We start from the raw sequence: 20,745 nt of genomic DNA, 5'->3' as shown, positions 1-20,745 counted from the left end.
TGTTGTAGCCTGCACAAGCAATGATCAATGTCACTGACCAATCAATATTTATGGTTAATCAGTATCCTGTATGGGTAATAATCTAGAAGTCTTCGCACTGTCTCTCCTGGGTTTTTCTCTGTTGTCCGGTGTTTGTGCTTATATCCTGTCTGTATGATGATGGTTCGGATTTGCTGACCAACGCGCTGCTTTTCTATTGGCAGAAACCGACGACTATGCAGAGATTATAGATGAAGAAGATACTTACACCATGCCTTCCAGTAAGTACTGATCTCTATTACGTGGCCGAAAGTGTTGCCTTAACCACACCCCCACCACGGCAGAAGTAATTGACCATCGCATTGTCGAGTTTACCTTTAGAAACTGCTAAAGGTTCTGTGGCCCAGGCTGTCCTTTACATGCCAGCGATAATACATATTGTTCTGTGCCATAGATAATACATTCTGCGGGAACTCTGGAGCAGATTTATGTATTTATGATGCCTGAAGAAGTGATAAAGTTGTCGGAAGAAGTGATAAAGTTGTCGGCGATAAAGTATCAGCCAGTTTGTAATGTGACAATTTGGATGGTACTTCACCAGGCTTAATACATCTGCCCCTCTGTCACAGTCCCCTTCTCCCCTAGTACAATAATCTCTGTCCCGGTCATGGGCTTGTTTCCTCTCCGTGCAGACTGGTGTACGGATGCTTATGTGATAAATTCCTACATTAACGGTAGAACTGGCCGCAGGGACGCTGCGCCTCTCAGACTGTGACTTCTAATCAGCCCCCAGCGTTGCCCGGATGCTTGTGTAAAAAAGTCTTGTGCATTTTTCCTTGTGTAAAAGGCCATTTATTTTCTGTTCCCTCTCTAAACGCCACTCAGAAAGCTATGGATTAGACGAAGGTAACCGGTTTTGCCTGCTGTGTTTGAAGTGCCGCCTGAATTATAATCATTTTATTATACTTTTCTTTTTTAATTAGGTTTTTTTTTGTTCTGTTTTTATCTTGTATTTCGAATCAACTGATTTTTTTTATTTATTTTTTTTTATTTAAATTCTGCCTGGAAAAGTTACCGGACTAAACCTTATATTTACGTGTTTCTATATTAAAAATCGAGAATAACTGAATATGAAATGATCCAATTGGAGCATGTACAAACTTTGTGTAAATATCCAACAGGGTACAGGTATGTGCTTCCGATAGCTGGACGTTTAAAGGCGAATTAATTGATTAGCATTACAGCCAGACCACACTCCTGTAACCTTTCCAGACCGAAGTGTATGTATATATATTCTAGTAATTTTGTAGGAAACATTTCCAATTTTAGGATACAGTCTGTATGCAGCAATACACCTGGTTTTCTTTATACGTCCGGCCATATTCAGATTAATCAGCCAGTCGATCATCAAACACTTCCCTATTCCAGTCCCCTTCTCCCTATAAATTGGAGATTTAAATCCCACTTGGTATTGTCCTAACGTTCTCTGAATCCTGCCAACAGTGCCTCCTGGTATTCCAGCCTCTTCCGGTCCTTTATTGGACTGTGCGGGGTGGAATATTGTAGCATTATTCATCATTTCAGTCTCCGGCGTCTCCTCCGCCTGTCATTCAGTAATTGTTCTGTAAGCCTGCTCTGCTTTTATTGTATTGCTTGTGATCGATGCCGTGTAAAATGCTAAGTTCCGCTGTCTTGGCGTCGGTACTTGCAGGAGAGGATGTTAGAGCCCTGATAAGTGTTGCGTGGTGTAAATGTACCGTCTGTACGTGGGCGTGTGCTGTATGTCTGATATCTCACGGCTGCTGTAATGTAGGCTTTTATCTCAACAGCCGGCGACTATGAGATCCAGAGGGATCGGATCGAGCTGGGGCGATGCATTGGGGAAGGACAGTTTGGGGACGTGCACCAAGGGGTTTACATGAGCCAGGTAAGTGTTGGCTATTGCACTCTTTATGTCTGATTTAGAAGTTGCTGTCACTCTATATCATTTGCCCATATAACCATCGAGGGGCTAAATTCCCTCCATACTTAAGAAACCAGCACCAGGCACTTGGACCAGTACTGGTTCCAAAAAGACTGGGGGTCCCCCCTGTATTTTCAAACCAACGCCGGTCTCCAACAGCCGGCGGTATCATGCCACAAGTTTGGAGTTTGAAAATGCTGAGAAATAGGAACATTACTGGCACAAATTGTAGCTTGTTAGATTGGTATATAATAATGTGTATAGTAATACAGTATATTAGTACAGATTAAAGAATGCACACAGGACGTGGCCAAAGGATATGGGGGTGGAGGGGTTGCTATGGAGTTGGCACCACCCCCTCCTGGGACCCCAGAGATGCCGCCATAATGGCTCTGTACGCAGCCTTAAAATGCCTTGTATACAGAACGACTGGGTGCCACCGCCAGGCCCGCAGGTGCTGCCTCAAGTGCCGGCGGTGCGAGCCGCTCACCTGCTCCTTTGTCCCTCCAAGCGACGGGAGGTAGTCATTGAGAGCGGCAGACCGGTGTGTCCACTAGCCGCTGGGAAAGGGTGGGGTAACTGTTAGTAGCCGTGCAGCATGCCGCAGCACTGACAGCCCAACAGGTTTCTGAGGACAGGGGATGGTATGAGGGAGGAGGAGCCACGGGCTACACTTCTTCTCTAAAGAAGTTAACTTCTTGGTGACCGGGTCCTCCAGAACCCATCATACCCATAGTCCCAGCATCCGAAGTGGCTTCAGAAAATAGGATTTTATAGAGTTTATTATATAGTGCAGCATATTCCATTGTGCTTTACAATTGGAATCAACAGTGATAGGACAAACTGGGTAATCACAGGCGGCTTTCCTAGAGGTTACGTATCGCTGATCACTCTGATGGTGTCTTGGATTTACTGAAGTGAATATTATTATACTTTTCATTGGACATTTTGAATAAAGATTCCCTTTGACTCCTATAAAAGGTTTTATCCCCGATGAAGTCTGTGTGACACGAAACGCGTTGGTTATTCTCCTTATCATCCCCAAATGTGTTGTGATCCTAAAATGACTACTCAAAGATAATAAGCGTCTCCACCATTGTTTTTACAAATTGACTTTTTCAATTGAATACATTTTCTTGAAGAAAGATTGATACTGGGGCAGATTATCAAGCTTTAACAAGAGATAAATGCAAGGGTGATAAAGAGAGAGAAACGTCCAGCCAATCACCTGCCAACTGCCATGTTACAGGCTGTGTTTGAAAAAAGTCAGTAGGGAGCTGATTGGCTGGGCGTTTATCTCTCTTTATCCCCCTTGCATTTATCTCTTGTTAAGGCCTAATACTTCTGCCCCATTGTTTTTAAGTACAATGATATTTTCTTACCAATGGGTGTTGAATAAGGTCTTATACCGTTTGATGGGGCAACGACATGTATTTCCCGCTTAGATGTCACCCTGGGTCATCTTCCAGGTTCATCCAGTGACAGGCTACATTTTACCTATATAATGCCCCTTTCAGACCGCACTTAAAAACCGGTATTTTGCAGATTTTTAACCATTTTAAAACGGTAATCTGTGCGGTCTGAAAGGTGCACAACCACTTTACGTCTTTCGTATGGGGGCAGCCATTTTCCGAAAGTCAATTTTCTTATAAGAGGGGGGGTGGGGCTGCACGGGGGGTGGGGGCTAGGGGGGGGGGTTCCTTTAAACACATGGGGGGCGGGTTGTGTGTGTGTGTGTTAACCCTGGGGGGGGGGGGGGGGGGGGCTGAAGACCGCTCTGGCTTTGGCCCTGTATTTGGAAAGCTTCCAAAAACGGGTCTGCCAGTGTAAAAAAAACGCCACTTAAACGGTAATATACCGTTTAAGAGATGCGGTGTGAAAGGGGTTTTACCTGGCAGACCCATTTTTGGAAATGTTTTCAAATACAGGGTCAAAGCCAGTTATGCGGCCTGAAAGCAGCATTACACATCTACCAATTACACGATGCAGCTCTAAGGTGCTTCTGATTTCCACAGGAGAATCCAGGGATGTCGGTCGCAATCAAAACGTGTAAGAACTGCACCTCGGACAGTGTGCGGGAGAAGTTCCTACAGGAGGCCTGTAAGTCATCTTTAGTGTGCTCACGCTGCCAATAAGGTGCAACGTGCTCATGATTACTCCGCTTTAAAAGGTTTCCTTTTTTTTTTTTTTCGATGCACACACACTAGATGATCATTTAAGAGATATGGATGATAACCAAATATTGCGAATATCGTCCAGTGTGTATGCACTGTATCATTAACATTTCATGCTCCCGTGGGTCATTAGCGATTGTTAACGAGAGCAGCCCTTTGCAGCTACTACTTTTTGCTATAGTCCTCTCACATAATGCAATATTGCAGTGTAAAATAAGGCGGTGGGAGACTTCATGTAAAATTAATGGATGAGGGGAGGGAATTGCTGTAAAACTATATTGTCCAGATTATAAATGATCATCACCTGGCTGAAGTGCCAGGGGGCAAAAGCCCAACAAACTCCTGTGCAGTGTGTGTGTATGTGTGAGTGTTCATACATATATTAATTCCTGCACAGCTGCAGCCTCTGCGGCCTGGACCCTTCGCACCGGGACCATACGCTGTTGCTGAACTTTCATCTTAATTTATTACAGTAACTTGAGCTGAATTAATAGATATTTAATAGTACATGAAATCCATTTATTGCTACAGGGATAGTAATTAGGAGAAGCTGGGGCCGGGTGTTTCTGCAATTAGGATGTGTAATTAATGTGGGGATTGCCGTTTCCCGCTCCATTCCTCAAGCTGTCCACATGGCGGGCCTTTTACTAACTAGTCATTGATTTATCTCCCAACCGTGTGCACAACACAACAAGTGTCTACAGCTGCGTGGCCTGTTGCTGATTTACAGATCCACCCGCGGCGCTAAATCTTGTAAGGAACCGCGAACGAAAGCACGCAGGAAATATATACATTTTATGAAGTATTGTTTTTTAATTGGATTAAAAAAAAAATAAAGATTATAACTCGCCACCTAATTTACGTATTGTGGGTCACGTAAATTAGCACCCAGTAACGATACATATTATCATGATTTATTAACGGACGTTCTTTGTTCTTCTTCTCTCGATAGTAACGATGCGCCAGTTTGACCACCCGCATATTGTGAAACTTATTGGGGTGATTACAGAAAACCCAGTCTGGATAATCATGGAGCTTTGTACCCAGGGTGAGGTGAGTGTTACCCTTTGGAATGTAGTAACTGCATTACATTGTCATGAAATACTAGGAGCTACTAGCTGAAAGTAGGGTACCGCTGTAGAGAGAGCTTCGCTACATACAGAATATTACAAAAAAAAAATGTTTCTTTCTGTGACTGCCCCAGTTGTGTCCCTATTCTAGCCATCCTTACGCCATATGGCAAAAGATGCGTGACCGACTAGTAGTGTATGGTATTTTCTTATTCTCCTTGCAGACCCAGCGAAAAGCTGCTCAGGCTGTAGCAGATACTGGGCTGCGACTATAACCGCACAGGAAATAGTTTTATACACGTACAAAATTGCAGATGAAGCACAGCATTTGGTGTGAGGAAAGGCAGCGGTGGCGGCTGCAACCAGAGCCCTTTATACACAGACTCAGACGGGCATTCAATTATTGATAGATTTTTCGTCCAGTCGAAAAAAAAACGAACATTTCTGGCAATTTTAAGGCATCCTGGATTCCCCCTATTTAATGGCCATGCTGATTTTTCAACCTGTCCAAAAATTTGTCACGGTCAAAAAACCGTGCCCAAAAACACATGCGTTGCTGGATTAATGCCCCCAAAAATTGGCACTAATTGAATCCCTCCCATCTCAGACTGTTGCACACAGATGTAAAAATGTCACATACCACAGTTTTCAGTGTGAGCTAGCACTAAACTCCTGCCCCTTTCAGCTGTTTAATTTATGTTAGTTGAGACAATCTGTGCAGCCCAGTTGCCCAGGGCCTGGTGCTAAATGTGGTACATTTGGTTTGACTGAAGTCACAGTAAAAAAAAAAAATAGGATACATCTGTATGTAGGAAGAGGAGTAAAAAACTATCTGCACTGTAGTCATAATAAAACTTATTTTAGCCTTGTAAATGACCCTTTAAAAAAAAAAAAAATAATAATCTGATTCGGTGGGCATCCCACACGGCCACTGGCCTAACACCATATAACATTCGGCCCCAAGTCGCTGTCTCCCCAGTCACTGTGGCTGCTCCACTTGATTTGCATGGGAGAAAAGCGGGCATGTAGTGATATGTTGTTTGTGGTCTGAGGGTGTGCCTTGTGCATCAAGACTTTGTGTACAGTATGGAGAAAGTGGGGTTTTTTTTTCGCAAAAAAGTGTGTGTGTATGGAAAGATAAGTTCAAAGAAGGTCTCGCAAGTGTCGGCCATGAAGGAGCCACAAGAAGCTTGAAGAGGAACACAACTCAGCCCAAAACATTTTCTAATGAGGGAAATACAATCTTGTAGCTAGTGACCATGCAGTGAAAAGCAGGGAGATTATGTGAAAAACACAATGGGGGGTATGCAATCTGCTGCCGCTATTTCCGACATGGGAAATAGCGGCAGCTCCCTATTCAATGCTGTCCTTAACGACAGCATTGATGCGGGATCACGGCAGAACGGGCCCGATTGCAGAAGCTATCGGGCCCGTTCTGCCGATAACGGCCGTGGATTGTCGTTATCCGGGCCATTGGAGTCAGAGGAACAGGATTATAGTTTAAAAAAAAAAACTCCGTAGGGGCAAATGTGATGCCTTCTTAAAGAGAAGGGTTTTCCTAAAACAGTCTGACCAGCTAAGTTCTCTGCTCAGTGTCACTTTTGGTCCTCCCTGTAGTATGCTGACTGTACTCTTGTTCTTGTCCATCCATAGCTGCGTTCGTTCTTGCAAGTCAGAAAATACAACTTGGATCTGGCGTCGCTAATCCTCTACGCTTACCAGCTCAGCACAGCCCTCGCCTACCTGGAGAGCAAGCGATTTGTACATAGGTATGAGGGATGCGACTGCATTATTTCATCTTTTTTATTGTGTAGAAGTGTTTACTGCCCAGTGTACACAAACTTCAGAGATGTTATGTTTTCACAAAGTTCTCTCATATGTCGCCCTCTGCTGGGGATATTTTGTACTTCGCTTGTATTGGTGGAGTGGCACATTTTTCCATTCATAAAATGGTCCCATATTCTGCCAGTTTCTTGGAAATTCTTACACTTGTTTTATATGGGGAAGTTCAATTATTTTCCATTTTTCCATTCTTTCAGACCACATACATTGCAGATAACCATGCATGTGCAAATCGAATAGAATACGGCCTTAATGGCTTTTATTTAAGGTTATTTATCTTTAAGACGAGGCAACTGTGTTCTCTCCAATCATCTCTATATATCGAAGACCATTATAGTGTTGTCTTGGTGAATCCTATCCTGCTGGCCACCATTGTGCTCAGTGACGTAATAATAAAATGCGATTTTTTTTTTTAATTGGCAGTGTCACTGTGGTGTCATTGTTTTGCAGCGCATTGATTGGCTGTGTTGTCTTTAATGTTGGGTCAGGCCACAGATGCCCCATGCCCCGCATGTTTTTTACTATGAAACTTAAAATCTGGATCTCACCGTTGTGAATGTGCAGTTATTCTAATCATACAAGAATAATCTTTTTTATTTTATTTTTTTTTTTCAGGGATATTGCTGCTAGGAACGTATTGGTCTCCACTATGGACTGTGTGAAGTTGGGAGATTTTGGTCTCTCGCGGTATATGGAAGACAGTACTTATTATAAAGGTAAGGATTCCACATGTCCTGGGATCACGTCATGGGATGATCTGCTGTAATTGTCTGACAGCAGATATCACTTCTGATCTCGCTACAGCTTTCTATGTGTCATACACTTCAGCTGTGCATCCTGTGACCTCATTGCATGATCCCTGTGTTCTTTAAGGTTTTTTTATTATGCTTAAATGTAATGCTGTGTGATAAACTATTCCAAACATCCTCCGGTGTCCTGACACTAAACTCCAAGGCTTTTAAGAAATTAAATAACTCTTATGTATGATCCGTGGTGATTTAATAAGTTACAGTAGGTTCTGCATCATCAGTTAGAATAATATATTGACATCTATTTAATATCAGCATATTCTAAATGCAAAGTTTATCTAATAAACACTGAAAGGAAACATCAGAGGTGACTGTGCAGATTAATCGCAGGTAAATATAATGGTAATATCGATAAAAAAAAAAAAACTACAACCATTTCAAACACTTGGGGGGTATTCAATCTTTGATTCTGATGGAACGTTCCGACAGTTGGAATCATGACCTGTTTTCACCCAGCTCGACAGTTTCTCAACAGGCGTAATTCAATGTTCCACCTTTCAAGTGGTGAAAAGGGGGCGTGTTGGCGGAAAAACGGTGGTGGATTATCGAGAAACTGCCGTGAATTTTAAAATCCACGTCCGTTTCCATCAAAACAGATCCGACCTTTTTTTTAAAGTCGGATCTATCTATTTTGTCGAATTCCACCTTCATTGCTGTCGGAAATGGCAGCATTTAATAGGTGGCAGGAGCTATTGGCCCAGTCAGAAATAGCGCCCAGGATTAGATATCACCATTACTGGCGCACTAAACCAATTGTAATTATTTTCCATTTTGTATTTTTTTTTAATTAAGACAATGGGGCTTATTCTGAATAGGATGTACTGTCGATGTCTGGCGCAGTTCAGTTGGACGCAATGCCCGTGCATTCAGAGTCTGTGTTGTGATTGAGCCGCACGGTCTTAGAAGCGTTGTATAGGGGTGATTATATCACTTTGTGGATGCTCATTTGAATTTACATTAAAGAGACCACCCATGTCTTGCAAAAGACACTTTGCAAGAAATGATCACAAAGATTTGGGTATTCCTCATCCTGTACGCTGTATATACCATTACACATTCTCTCAACAGATCTTAATCTGTCTGAAGCTTATGCTTAGTTATATTCAGTATATTTTATGTTATTACACTTTTTATTTGCAAGCAATGGGGACAGTTATGGGGACCAAATTTGCTCCTATTTTCATAAATGTCTATATGGTTTGCTGTGAAGACCAATATTCTGGAATGGCCTTTATAAAGATAAGGGCAGTGTTGCTTTGTACTTGATGCAATTATGTTTTTGATCTAATTTGTTTTATTAATTGACCCTTTTTATTTACAATGACTATGTACAAACCTGGTCCCCATGGCTGTACCCAGTTTCACTAATCGGTTTATCTGGAGTGGCCAATATAGAGATAAACTGGTCCTCTATGGCTGTTCTATAGCGTACCTGTTATTTGGGAAGGTGAATATAAGATCTGTAACTTGAATGTATTAATCACGTAAACACTAATTATTTTAAATTAACCTTCATGCACAACTTTAGTCATGAAACTATTAATTACCTTTATAGCTTTCTCCATCCATCCTTACTGTACTCGCCTCAAATTATCCAAAATCAGTAGGGACGGACAAATATCTTCATTATTGTATTCTTAATCAACCCTGGATTGAAAAACCTGTCTAATTACTAAGTATTGTGTTTAAGACGGAATTGTGCCGAGGAAGGTGGGACTTTGTGTTATAAAAGGAAAACATGTTAAAAAATGATAATGCACTAGGATAACCACTAGTGGTGCTTCTCGAAACCATTTATACCAAGAGCAATGATAATTATCTCTTATGCAAATGCAGTAAAAGCTGTTTTTCATTTCATAGACTTATCTGCACAGTTTTAAGGTCCAAAGCTATTGCTTTGTATGTATTGTGAATGCAAAATAAGGTGTCCTGGTCACTTACTGGTGTTCTCATGCTGGCCCTAATCTGTTTCCTCTTTATTTTTTCCCATTTGTATAGCTTCTAAAGGTAAACTGCCCATTAAATGGATGGCCCCAGAGTCCATTAACTTCCGACGTTTTACCTCTGCGAGTGATGTTTGGATGTTCGGTGAGTGACACCAGTTTTTTCTTCTATCCCAGAGATACGTTTTATTTATGTCTGTTGGTTACGATTGTTCTGCGCTCGCACTGATGGTGATTTTACGATGGGATTATAATGTTAGTAGCACGTTTATACAGATGACATTCATTTGCAAATGCTTCTTAACGATTGTCTCATTAGATTTACATATGTGCTGTCTGCGGTGCATTCCAACCCCCCCTTGTGTTTCAGTATGTGATTATTAAATACATATACATAGCAGACTGCAGTGTATACGTAGCCTTTTCTGTGGGTGTGGGATACAAGGCCGACTAGGTCTACTTCGATATGTGCGAGGTTGTCACAAGTTCTTAATGGTTTTCCGGCATCAATGTGGACACCTAAGCACACGGACCCCTAGTTAGGGCGCCGCTCGTCATGCTCACAGTTCCTAACTGGAGTCCTCTTAGATGATAAAGTATGGGGACGTTCAGGAACAGTCACAAGTATGGGGACGTTCAGGAACGGTCACAAGTATGGGGACGTTCAGGAACGGTCACAAGTATGGGGGACGTTCAGGAACGGTCACAAGTATGGGGGACGTTCAGGAACGGTCACAAGTATGGAGACGTTCAGGAACGGTCACAAGTATGGAGACGTTCAGGAACAGTCACAAGTATGGGGATGTTCAGGAACGGTCACAAGTATGGGGATGTTCAGGAACGGTCACAAGTATGGGGATGTTCAGGAACGGTCACAAGTATGGGGACGTTCAGGAACGGTCACAAGTATGGGGACGTTCAGGAACGGTCACAAGTATGGGGACGTTCAGGAACGGTCACAAGTATGGGGACGTTCAGGAACGGTCACAAGTATAGGGACGTTCAGGAACGGTCACAAGTATGGGGACGTTCAGGAACGGTCACAAGTATGGGGACGTTCAGGAACGGTCACAAGTATGGGGACGTTCAGGAGCGGTCACAAGTATAGGGACGTTCAGGAACGGTCACAAGTATGGGGACGTTCAGGAGCGGTCACAAGTATGGGGACGTTCAGGAGCGGTCACAAGTATGGGGACGTTCAGGAAGGGTCACAAGTATGGGGACGTTCAGGAACGGTCACAAGTATGGGGACGTTCAGGAACGAACATTTTTCACCAAAGCTATGTTGACCTTTTTGCCCATGTTGACCACATGGTGTCGATCTATTGACTGTTGACCTAGACATTGTGGGCTACATTTACTAAGATAGGAGTTCTATTGAAGATGCAATGTTGCCCCTAGCAACCAATCACATTCCACTTCTTATTAATTTGGCTTCTAGAAGATAATAGATAGAATCTGATTGGTTGCCCATAGCAACATCCCATCTTCAATTAATATCCAATCTTAGTTAGGGATGGCCATCTTTGCAATTGCCATCGATGGCAATTCTGCAACTGGCCATCGATAGTGCTAAACTATGCAATTGCTGACCATCGATATTTTTACATATCGATGGTCAGCCATTGTGTTTAATTGATTGGCCTGTGGGCCAATCAAAACACGGAGGTGGGGCTTCACAGGTGTCGGGGGCGGAGCTATGTTCAGTGTCCCAGCGCTTTTGGGGGGGGGGGGGGGGGGGACACGACGACATTGTTTTGCTGTTCCATTGATGGAGGGAAACCATCTGGTTCTCCCCCATCGATGGCAAAAGTATTCGACATCGCCCATGAACCATCGATGATTTCAAATCATCGATTGTTGATGGCCATCCCTAATCTTAGTAACTGTATCACTGTCTGTCCACCATCTTTTTCAGTACTGTATCGTTTACTTTTGCAGAAATGTAATTTCACCATTTAAGTAAAGTTATATTGAGGATGATTCTGAGCTGGTGGCAGCTAGCCGAATTCGTCCTTGATTGTTGGGGTTTGCAGATGGGCTAATAGGCGCACGTGCGGACCCAGAGAGCGAACGGCTACTCGCCGAGCGCTCACTGAGGGGCGGGAGCCCGCCCAGCGTTTTTTTGGGTGTGCCCACAAAAATGGTGGGCGTGCGCAAGAAAACACTGTGCACACACCTGCTAATGCTGGGACAGGTGACTGATGTCACATGACGTCAGTGCCCTCGCCCGGAATTTTGTCATCTACGGCCATAATAAAAGTCAGTCTAGACTGACGTATTTGCATTTGTGCAAGTGTACCCATCCCCTTGCATGCTAATGAAGGGATATGATCAGCAGGGGGGGGGGGGGGGCACAGAGGCAGACAATCAGAGAAATCCGCCGCTGCCGGAGGTCTGGTGTAGTGGCTGCTCCCCGCCCCCTGCCAGAGCTCTGTGCTGCAGTGGCTGCTCCCCACCCCCTACCTGAGCCCTGTGCTGCAGCGGCTGCTCCTCACCCCCTACCGGAGTCCTGTGCTGCAGCGGCTGCTCCTCACCCCCGACCGGAGCTCTGTGCTGCAGTGGCTGCTCCCCACCCATGCCGGAGCTCTGTGCTGCAGCGGCTTCTCCCTGCCCCATGCCGGAGCTCTGTGCTGCAGCGGCTTCTCCCTGCCCCCTGCCGGAGCTCTGTGCTGCAGCGGCTTCTCCCCGCCCCCCTACCGTAGCTCTGTGCTGCAGTGGCTTCTCCCTGCCCCCTACCGGAGCTCTGTGCTGCAGTGGCTTCTCCCCGCCCCCTGCTGGAGCTCTGTGCTGCAGCGGCTTCTCCCTGCCCCCTACCGGAGCTCTGTGCTGCAGTGGCTTCTCCCTGCCCCCTACCGGAGCTCTGTGCTGCAGTGGCTTCTCCCTGCCCCCTACCGGAGCTCTGTGCTGCAGTGGCTTCTTCCTGCCCCCTACCGGAGCTCTGTGCTGCAGCGGCTTCTCCCCGCCCCCTACCGGAGCTCTGTGCTGCAGCGGCTTCTCCCCACCCCCTGCCGGAGCCCTGTGCTCCAGTTGATGCATTGATTAAACAATAAAAACAGTGAAGTGGAGAAGTTGGCTTCCACGATGCATTCATGAACGACACTATATAAAATGATAGGCAACTTCTCTTCTCACTGCTTGATACATTGCCCCTGAGTTCTGTAGACTTCCTCCAGTGACACCTCACAGGTTTCCCAGTAATCAGTGAGATCAGACAATGATGATAAAGAGCAGTCATCCCATTTACTGTGTCTGCTGTGGTCCCTTTCTGCAAGAAGAGTTTTCCGTTGCCCAGGAGATGTAACCCCTGGTTGCCGCATTAGTGTGGCAACATACAGCGTGACCTCATACAGACGTGACGAGTCGTCACCGCCCCCTTCCTCACCAGGTGGGTGATGTGATACATCTCGGGAATTGCCCCTGTCAGATGATATAAACTCTCCTCTTATTCACATAAACTCGCCGGGTGCCAGGAGTGATTCAGTCGCCTGTTTACATGAAATCCTCAGCAGCGGCCTTTTATGGAGAAATGAGAGCGTTCTGATCTGTATGTTCCGACTCGCAGCGATCACAAAGATTCTCTCTTATCCCAACTGCAAGTGATCGTAGCCTCTATGGTTTATCAGTGACAAGAGCTTATTCACATTTTACCAGGGAACCAATTCCCCACCCCCACCCCAATTCTCACCTCGCACTTCCTCTCTGTAACCTTTCCATAGAGCCTGCAACCCTGCATCGCACCAGTCTGTAAGGAAGCAAGTGCAAGTTGAATTTGTTGAAATAGGTGTGAAAGTTGCCAAGCAACCATTTGTATTGTATCATAGTGACATATGTCGGTGCACTGTTAGGCCTTTCTGATGCCTTTCTGTCCTGTGTATTGCAGGTGTGTGTATGTGGGAAATCTTAATGTATGGAGTGAAGCCTTTCCAGGGTGTGAAGAACAACGATGTGATTGGTCGGATAGAAAACGGCGAGCGCCTACCCATGCCGCAGAATTGCCCCCCCACCCTCTATAGCCTTATGACCAAGTGCTGGGCGTATGACCCCAGCCGGCGGCCGCGATTCACGGAACTCAAAGCACAACTCAGGTGAGTGCAGAGCGCTGCGCGCGTGTTATTGTGCGGTTCTCCGCCTTTGTGTTTCTTATGGCAACGAATTGTAGCTGTCAAACTGTTTTTCTGCGTAGCTGATTGGAGCATTGCTGAAGTCGCCTCCGGCGGCAGCCCCAATGTCTGCAGGTTGTTCCCGTGTAGCTGCCGGCCTCTAGCTGACATACAAGTCTATTACAATTTGTTGAAATTGTTTTTTTTTTTTAAGGAGTTTCTCTAAAATTGTTACTCTGCAATAAGTCCCTAAAGGGCAATTCGGCACTTAAGGGGAGATTAAATTGGCCCTAAGCTTATTCAATGAAGGGTCCTTACCCTGCATGTTAAGGTGCCCATACACTAAGGTGAAGGGAGAAGTCTTCAGCGATCCCCCTTGGACAGCCTGGGAATCTCCCGGGCGGGAGGACTGTATACAATACACGGTATACAGTCCTTCTGCGTACAATGTATCGTATGCGATCACAGCCAAGCCTGTCGAAGGCTTTGTGATGAAATAAATCTATAGTGCAGACGTTCCAATCTTCAGGCTCCGATGCTCACAAGACCGCACGTCGGACCTGATGTCAAAAACATGCAATTTGGACACTTTTCATCCGATCTATTCCCGCAATCATATGAAAAGTAATCAAATTTCCATAGTGTATCTTTAAGTGCTAGGTCAGAGATGGGGAGCCCTCCAGCTGTTGTTGTAATACACATCCCAGCATGCCCTGCTACAATTTGGCCATGATAAAACTGTTGCAGGGCATGCTGGGATGTGTAGTTTGGCCCTAAAGCTGCTGTTAAAGGTCCCTGACCTAGATGGTGCACTTAACATATTTTTTCTGTGCAGCCTCAGAAGCATTAGCCCGTGGAATCCATGGGTTTACACATAGGGAAATTGACTAATAGTTATATAGCTCTGGGTGGTACAGTAGATAATTGAATCTTAATTCGTATAATTGAATACGTGGAGTGTGCCTCCTTATATGTCTCAGGGTCCCTTCATGTGGGGCTACCGGTCTCCAGTCTGTACTACTACAATTAGCCTATAGCCCCTCCCCTTTGATATCTCCCCAATAGGCCCTAAGCATATCAGGCGTACACGCCTGCGACGGTTGGGGGGGTCACACTATCACTGGATGCGGCAGTGGGGGGAGTAGGAGTCTGACATTTTGTGGCTCTCCGCACAAATCAGGCCTCCGTCTTGGAGACCCCGTTTCATTGCCAGTTTCGGGAGGGAGGAAGAGGGTCCCTATTATATAAAAATAACAGTGTCTACTCGTCCACTAAATACAGCCATTTCCCTCATGCCTACATATATACTCACAATAACAAATACAGGTAATAACCCTGTGTGAGAAGGTGGTGTCCTGGGCTATTTATCATCTACTAACCATTTTTGTATATAGCGCAGCAAATTCTGCTATACAATTGGACACACAGATAAAACAAAACTGGGTAATGAATGATAACAGAGGTAGGAAGGCCCTGCTCGCAAGCTTACAATCCCTATAGGTATTTCCTGAGTGTATCCCAGTCTGCAGCGTATCTGACCACCTAGCAGCTTTCTTCCATACACATGACCCTTCTGCATCATTCATCAAAACGGCTCGCTCCTATGGAAACTTTTTGGTTCCCTTGTTTTGAATTACTTCGGGAAGGGGGGAGGGCTGTTTATATCTGATGCCTGCCCGGGGTCTTATTGCTGCATAGAAGGGTCTCTCGCCGATGTACAAGTGACGGGAGTCTCGCCTAGAAACGATGTGCACCTAATTTCCATGCGGAATCTAGCACCCACGCTCATTCTCCTGCTCTGTATCACTTACGCACGTATTGTCAGCCCTCAGTCTACTCCTGTAATCCAATAGAAGCAGAACCCATGACCCGTGTTAGTGATTCACATGTTTATCTGTAAACCGCCCCTCCCTCTCCGTGATCAGTGCGTGTCCTGGGTCCCGGGTGCCCTTTCATGGTGACCGACGTGTACGCCATCAGTGAATGAGCCATTATATCGCTCCAGCGGACAACAGCCCTTGGGGGGGGGGGGGGGACATCCTCTGAGCATCCACTTGTCCAGATTTAGTCATCAATTAGCGCATTTGTCTCGGCTCATCCTCAGACTTTCCACCTCCCGGCTATTAGAAGCAGACAGTTGCTGTTATTTTCCAGATTTGGCACCAAGTTCTTTCCTAAATCCAATTTATAGGGAATGTTTGCTTGTTAGAATTAGGTTTTTGCAGTGGAAATTGAATTTCTAAACATCCTTTGATTTTTGCATTGTGGCCACTAGGGGCGTTGTACCATCGGAGCCTGAAGCTGTCTTACGAATTGGTTCCGGTTGACAGTCAATAAGTTGACCACTATTGGTCGATAGGCAAAAGGTCGACATGTGTCAACCATTTCCATGTCGTCCGTTTGTCCATGCCGACTTAGTGAATGTTAACCTTTTCCCCGTGTCGATCCTTTTCACTGTCGACCAATAGTGTTTGGCCTAATGACTCATCCTAGTTCCTGTCTATCTAATAATCCACACCCTTTGCCAATTGTAATCATGGGGGAACCTTCTGAAGAGAGGGTGTGTTATAGCAGGTTGACGCCTCCCAACCTGGACCACCAATTATTGTACTGCGTCTGCCATGCTTCAGGCCAAGTGTCTCGCTTCACTACTCTTTACTGTTCCCAAACGAGATACACGTGAAAAACTGTCAACCTTTTCCTTTGTCGGCTATAGCTTTGTCGACGTATTTCTTGTGCTGACCTATTGACCTAGACATTGTCTGTCAGCCACCAGGATACCCTGAAGAAAGCAACTGGAGGAGTTCCCCAGTTAACTTTTGGATATCATTTAATACAAAATGCTTGATAAATGATATCCAAATATTCTGGTCTTTGTACAATTTGATAGATCTCTCCCATGTCTTTTGTGGACCAAAGAAAGCTGGATATAATGCATAACCCAGCCGGCTATTGTTAGAACATGTGATTGTTATATATGTATGTTCGTATTCCATATCATTCCCGCGAGACTGTCCTCCGCGTGTTTGGAGCGTCGCGTGTTTCCTGGGAAAGTCCGGATTTATTTGCCGACGGCTATGCAAATATTTCTGTTCATATATTTAACTTTTTTTATTTAAAAAATGGAAAAAAAAAAAAACCATTCCCGTATCCTGCGGTTTATCGCCGTCCGTCTTGTCAGTTGGGTTCTTATTTATTTATTTCTTGTTTCTATAAATACTGCGTTTGGGAAAATATGCGACTCCTTGGCCTGGAGTGACCCCCTCTCCGTAATTGCTGTCACCGCCAGCAGCTGGGGAGGAAAGGCCGGCCATCTCCCATGGATCGGCCTCCATCTATGGCCTGGTCTGTCCCGTTCCGCAGACACCGGTTATTTATATGCCGCGCTGAGAAACAGCCCCCAGCTCACCTCCTGCCCCTTCCCTGGCTGCTGAAATGTCTGCCCCTGGAGTTTCTCTGAGCTGATGAGGCCCGCTGGGTCTTGTAGTCCAACACTGGAATTGCCTGGTGTATTTGCAACCTATTGACGCAAAGTCTGTAATTAATTGTTCCCCCCCGTGCCTGGCACTGTGTCTCTAGAAGGCATCTAAAACATCCAGTGTTATTTTTGCATAGGGGGGGGGTCGGTGTAATCTTGCACTTTGCTTGCTGTGACACTTACAGTCCGTATCACGCTCTCCATGGAAGTGGCTGTGTGTGAAAGTCTGTAGAGAGTGGATGTTGGAGCGCTGTGGCCTCTTCCTGTGTGAGTAATATGTCAAAGATTATTCATTTCTGGAGGAATAGTAGACCGGCCGCAGATAATGCAGGGGGGGGGTAAAGCTGTATGGGTAGCCATGGTGCAGAGCCGCTCTGCCTGTGCCCGGATTGATAGATGAGAGAGCGCTGAAGTCACCAGAGATTCCCAGGTTTCTGCTGAGTGCCTGAAAGCGATGGCACACTTCCAACATTAACAATCCGCATAGCAGAGCTGGGAGGCGGCAGCTGGGAGACAGCAGAGCTCTTGCAGAGTGTCACGTTAGCTCTGTGCACTGCACGGGTAAGTCCTGCTGTCTCCAGCGACTCCATTCCTCAGTGCTGGGATCGCACCATCCCCGCAGCCCCTGGGGAACGCTTTTTGCATTTTATTACTTTGTTTGACTTATTTAAAAATGTGTTGTTTTTTTTATTATTATGCAGCGGCTTGGAATCTGTATGTATCTGTACGTTTCCCAGCGCTGCTGCCGGTAGTGTGCTTACACAGGAGGCCTCCGCTGTGATAGCGTGCCTTGCGTGAATATTGGCGTTCTACCGGAGGGATGGCCGTGCGCGGCGGTCTCATCGCCGCTCTCCTCTCTTTCTTGCAGTACAATACTAGAAGAAGAGAAGTTACAACAAGAAGAACGGATGAGGATGGAGTCCAGGAGGCAGGTGACCGTGTCCTGGGACTCTGGAGGATCAGACGAGGCTCCTCCGAAGGTCAGTGTTACACCAGCGTCCGCTGCATCCCCCCCCCCGTTCTGCCACTTTACGTGTTGTTTTGCCTTTTTGTATTATCCTTGTTGCTCCATTGCATTCCTCAGTCGTGTTTCCGTGATCTTTGCGTTGCTGTTTGAGGCTTTTTGTTGCTATAATTGTGTCCGCAGCAGTTTCCTCTCAGGAAGCCGATGTCCCGCTGTCCTCAGCAGATAGGGCTGTGTGTGCGGCTCGTCCGTGGAGCACCACTGGCTGAGGGTATATCTGTCAGTATTAAATAGACAAACCATGAGAGGAAGGACATGGGGAAGGCTGAAGTGTGGGTTCGTGGCAGCTTCTTCCTCCGTGGAGCATCTGGAGGACACGTGCGGCTTGAGTTGTGAAAAATAACCAGATGTCTCTATTTTTAGTGCATCGCTGTTTGATTACACCCGGGGTGTTGTGCAATGTGTGATATGAAAGGTTTTGCGGTATGATGGTTTGTGTCACCAGTCGTGAGTCCTGTTGGAGAAAGTGCGCTATATAAATAAAACATACTAACTTACTATAGTTGACACTGTAAACCGACACATGGTGTCTATGTCGACATGGACACCATATAAATGTAACATGTACCCTCGCCACGCTTCGGGCACACTATTATAATCTAACTCTATACCCACTTGGATGGCATAGTATGAACCAAGTCGGTCTAAACAAAAACCACGAAAACTCGTATCAACCTTTTCAGTGTCGACCATGTAAATGTAGACCTTTTTTGCTTGTGTCAACCTTCTGTCAAACTCGATTTAGGGTATGACGACCATTTATAGGTGTCGCCCCAGGACAGATACCCATCACAACCAAGTACAAACATTTAAAACACCAATCACAATAGTGTAACAAATACACTTTGCTTCCGTTGCTGCTGTTGTTGTGTTACTTTTGTTATGGGTGTGTTAGAATATAGATCATATTTTAAATGTGACTGTACAACCCATGTAAATCTATACACTGTTTAATCTAGGAATGAATCTCCTACTCTTATTTGAGTTTAGCCCCTCCCTCTGCGCTCTTACGGCAAGGCAATTGTTCTGCAGAACTCCTCCTCTTGCAGCTTCATTACTTGGTTTTGTGGAGTCCCTGTAATGTGCATGTCACTGTCCCCAGTGCCGATGGTCACCATCCTGGCACCGCGATGAAGCGGCAGCAAGAGGCGCGTCTAGCAAGGAACGTCGCTGCAAATGGGTCGTATAGTCCCGCCAGGCTCATGATAAGATTTTCATTGAATATTAAAGCAAATCGCTGGCCATATATTTCCTGTGGTATGATTAGGTGGGCTTTATTTCCCGGTGGCACACGGCACAGCCCTTAGCCTTGGATTCCGGTGAAGTTACCAGCAACGGTGGCTTTATAGTTCTGGGCCTCCCGGTCACTGTGTGCAGCAATTGCACAGGCCTAGACTTTCCCATTGAGCACGGGATATCCTGTTGTGCCCAGTGTAGGATGCACTGAGATGGGAGGAATCTGCGTGGCAGCTGGATCTATGCCGCACTGAAGTTCTCCGTGCTGGAACTACCACTATAATATACATCTTTGGCGGATTACGGTCTGAGGATTGACCTACATTAGTTCTACCACTAAAGGTCGACAGGGCATAGGTCAAGACATGAAATAGGTTGACATGGCTAATGTGGACACAAGCCAAAAGATCGACTTGAGTGTTTTACGTTTTTTTTGTCCCGAATTTAAACGACATGGACACCATACCAGCAGGGCTCGGCACACTTATTACACCCTTCACACCCTAGTGGATGGTAGGGTATGAATTACCGCCTGTCGGCACATGTTGGCTCCAAAATAAAAACGTGACTGTCAACCTTATTCCTAAACAAACGTTGAATCTGTTGGCGCTGAACTTTTTTTTGCCTCCGAATTCAGTGACTTTTGTCGTCATATTGGAAAATGAAAAATAAAAAAATATGTGTAAATAACACAATATTTCTAACAAACTGTTTGATATAAATATTGTGTTATTTACACATTTTTTTTTTTTCCATTTTCCGATATCACGAGAAAATTCACTGAATTCGGAGGCAAAAAAAAGTTCAGCGCCGACAGATTCGACGTTTGTTTAGGAATGTCGTCGAGCGAGGATTGCGTAGTGGCCCCCATTTGGATCTGTGGCTGCAGGGACTGGCTGCGCCTTGGGACATTTCTAAAGTTTGTTTGTAGTGACTGTCAACCTTTCCATTTTCAACCTTATGCTTGTGTCAACCTTCAGACCCTGTCAACATTAGCCATGTCGACCTATTCCATGTGCTGACCTAATGTATGTCGACCGTCAGTGTCCCCTTTGGCGATGGACTTTGCAGAGCTGTGTTTGTCTAATTATTTCAAATTTTGTCTGAAAATCTTGCGCCAGTCT

General features: G+C 45.4%; 1 protein-coding gene across 13 annotated transcripts in view; it reads left to right on the top strand.

The window, feature by feature from the left end:
- The window catches only part of PTK2 (protein tyrosine kinase 2), a 188,512-nt gene that overhangs the window by 145,857 nt on the left and 21,910 nt on the right, over window positions 1-20,745 (top strand). For 8 of the 13 annotated variants that reach the window (XM_083144914.1, XM_083144911.1, XM_083144907.1 and 5 more), the window contains 10 exons: window positions 204-260; window positions 865-885; window positions 1,809-1,906; window positions 3,958-4,042; window positions 5,069-5,169; window positions 6,840-6,955; window positions 7,644-7,744; window positions 9,836-9,925; window positions 13,664-13,868; window positions 18,230-18,341. In XM_083144914.1, the coding sequence (XP_083001040.1) occupies window positions 204-260; window positions 865-885; window positions 1,809-1,906; window positions 3,958-4,042; window positions 5,069-5,169; window positions 6,840-6,955; window positions 7,644-7,744; window positions 9,836-9,925; window positions 13,664-13,868; window positions 18,230-18,341 (986 nt within the window). The remainder of the gene's footprint in view (window positions 1-203; window positions 261-864; window positions 886-1,808; window positions 1,907-3,957; window positions 4,043-5,068; window positions 5,170-6,839; window positions 6,956-7,643; window positions 7,745-9,835; window positions 9,926-13,663; window positions 13,869-18,229; window positions 18,342-20,745) is intronic. The other 5 variants (XM_083144910.1, XM_083144908.1, XM_083144905.1 and 2 more) reach the window with 1 other exon arrangement.

Source organism: Crinia signifera, chromosome 5, assembly GCF_055691185.1.
Source record: "Crinia signifera chromosome 5, ASM5569118v1, whole genome shotgun sequence".
Taxonomy (NCBI): domain Eukaryota; kingdom Metazoa; phylum Chordata; class Amphibia; order Anura; family Myobatrachidae; genus Crinia; species Crinia signifera.
The sequence above is the reverse complement of the archived record's forward strand: the minus strand, read 5'-3'. Positions and strand labels throughout refer to the sequence as shown.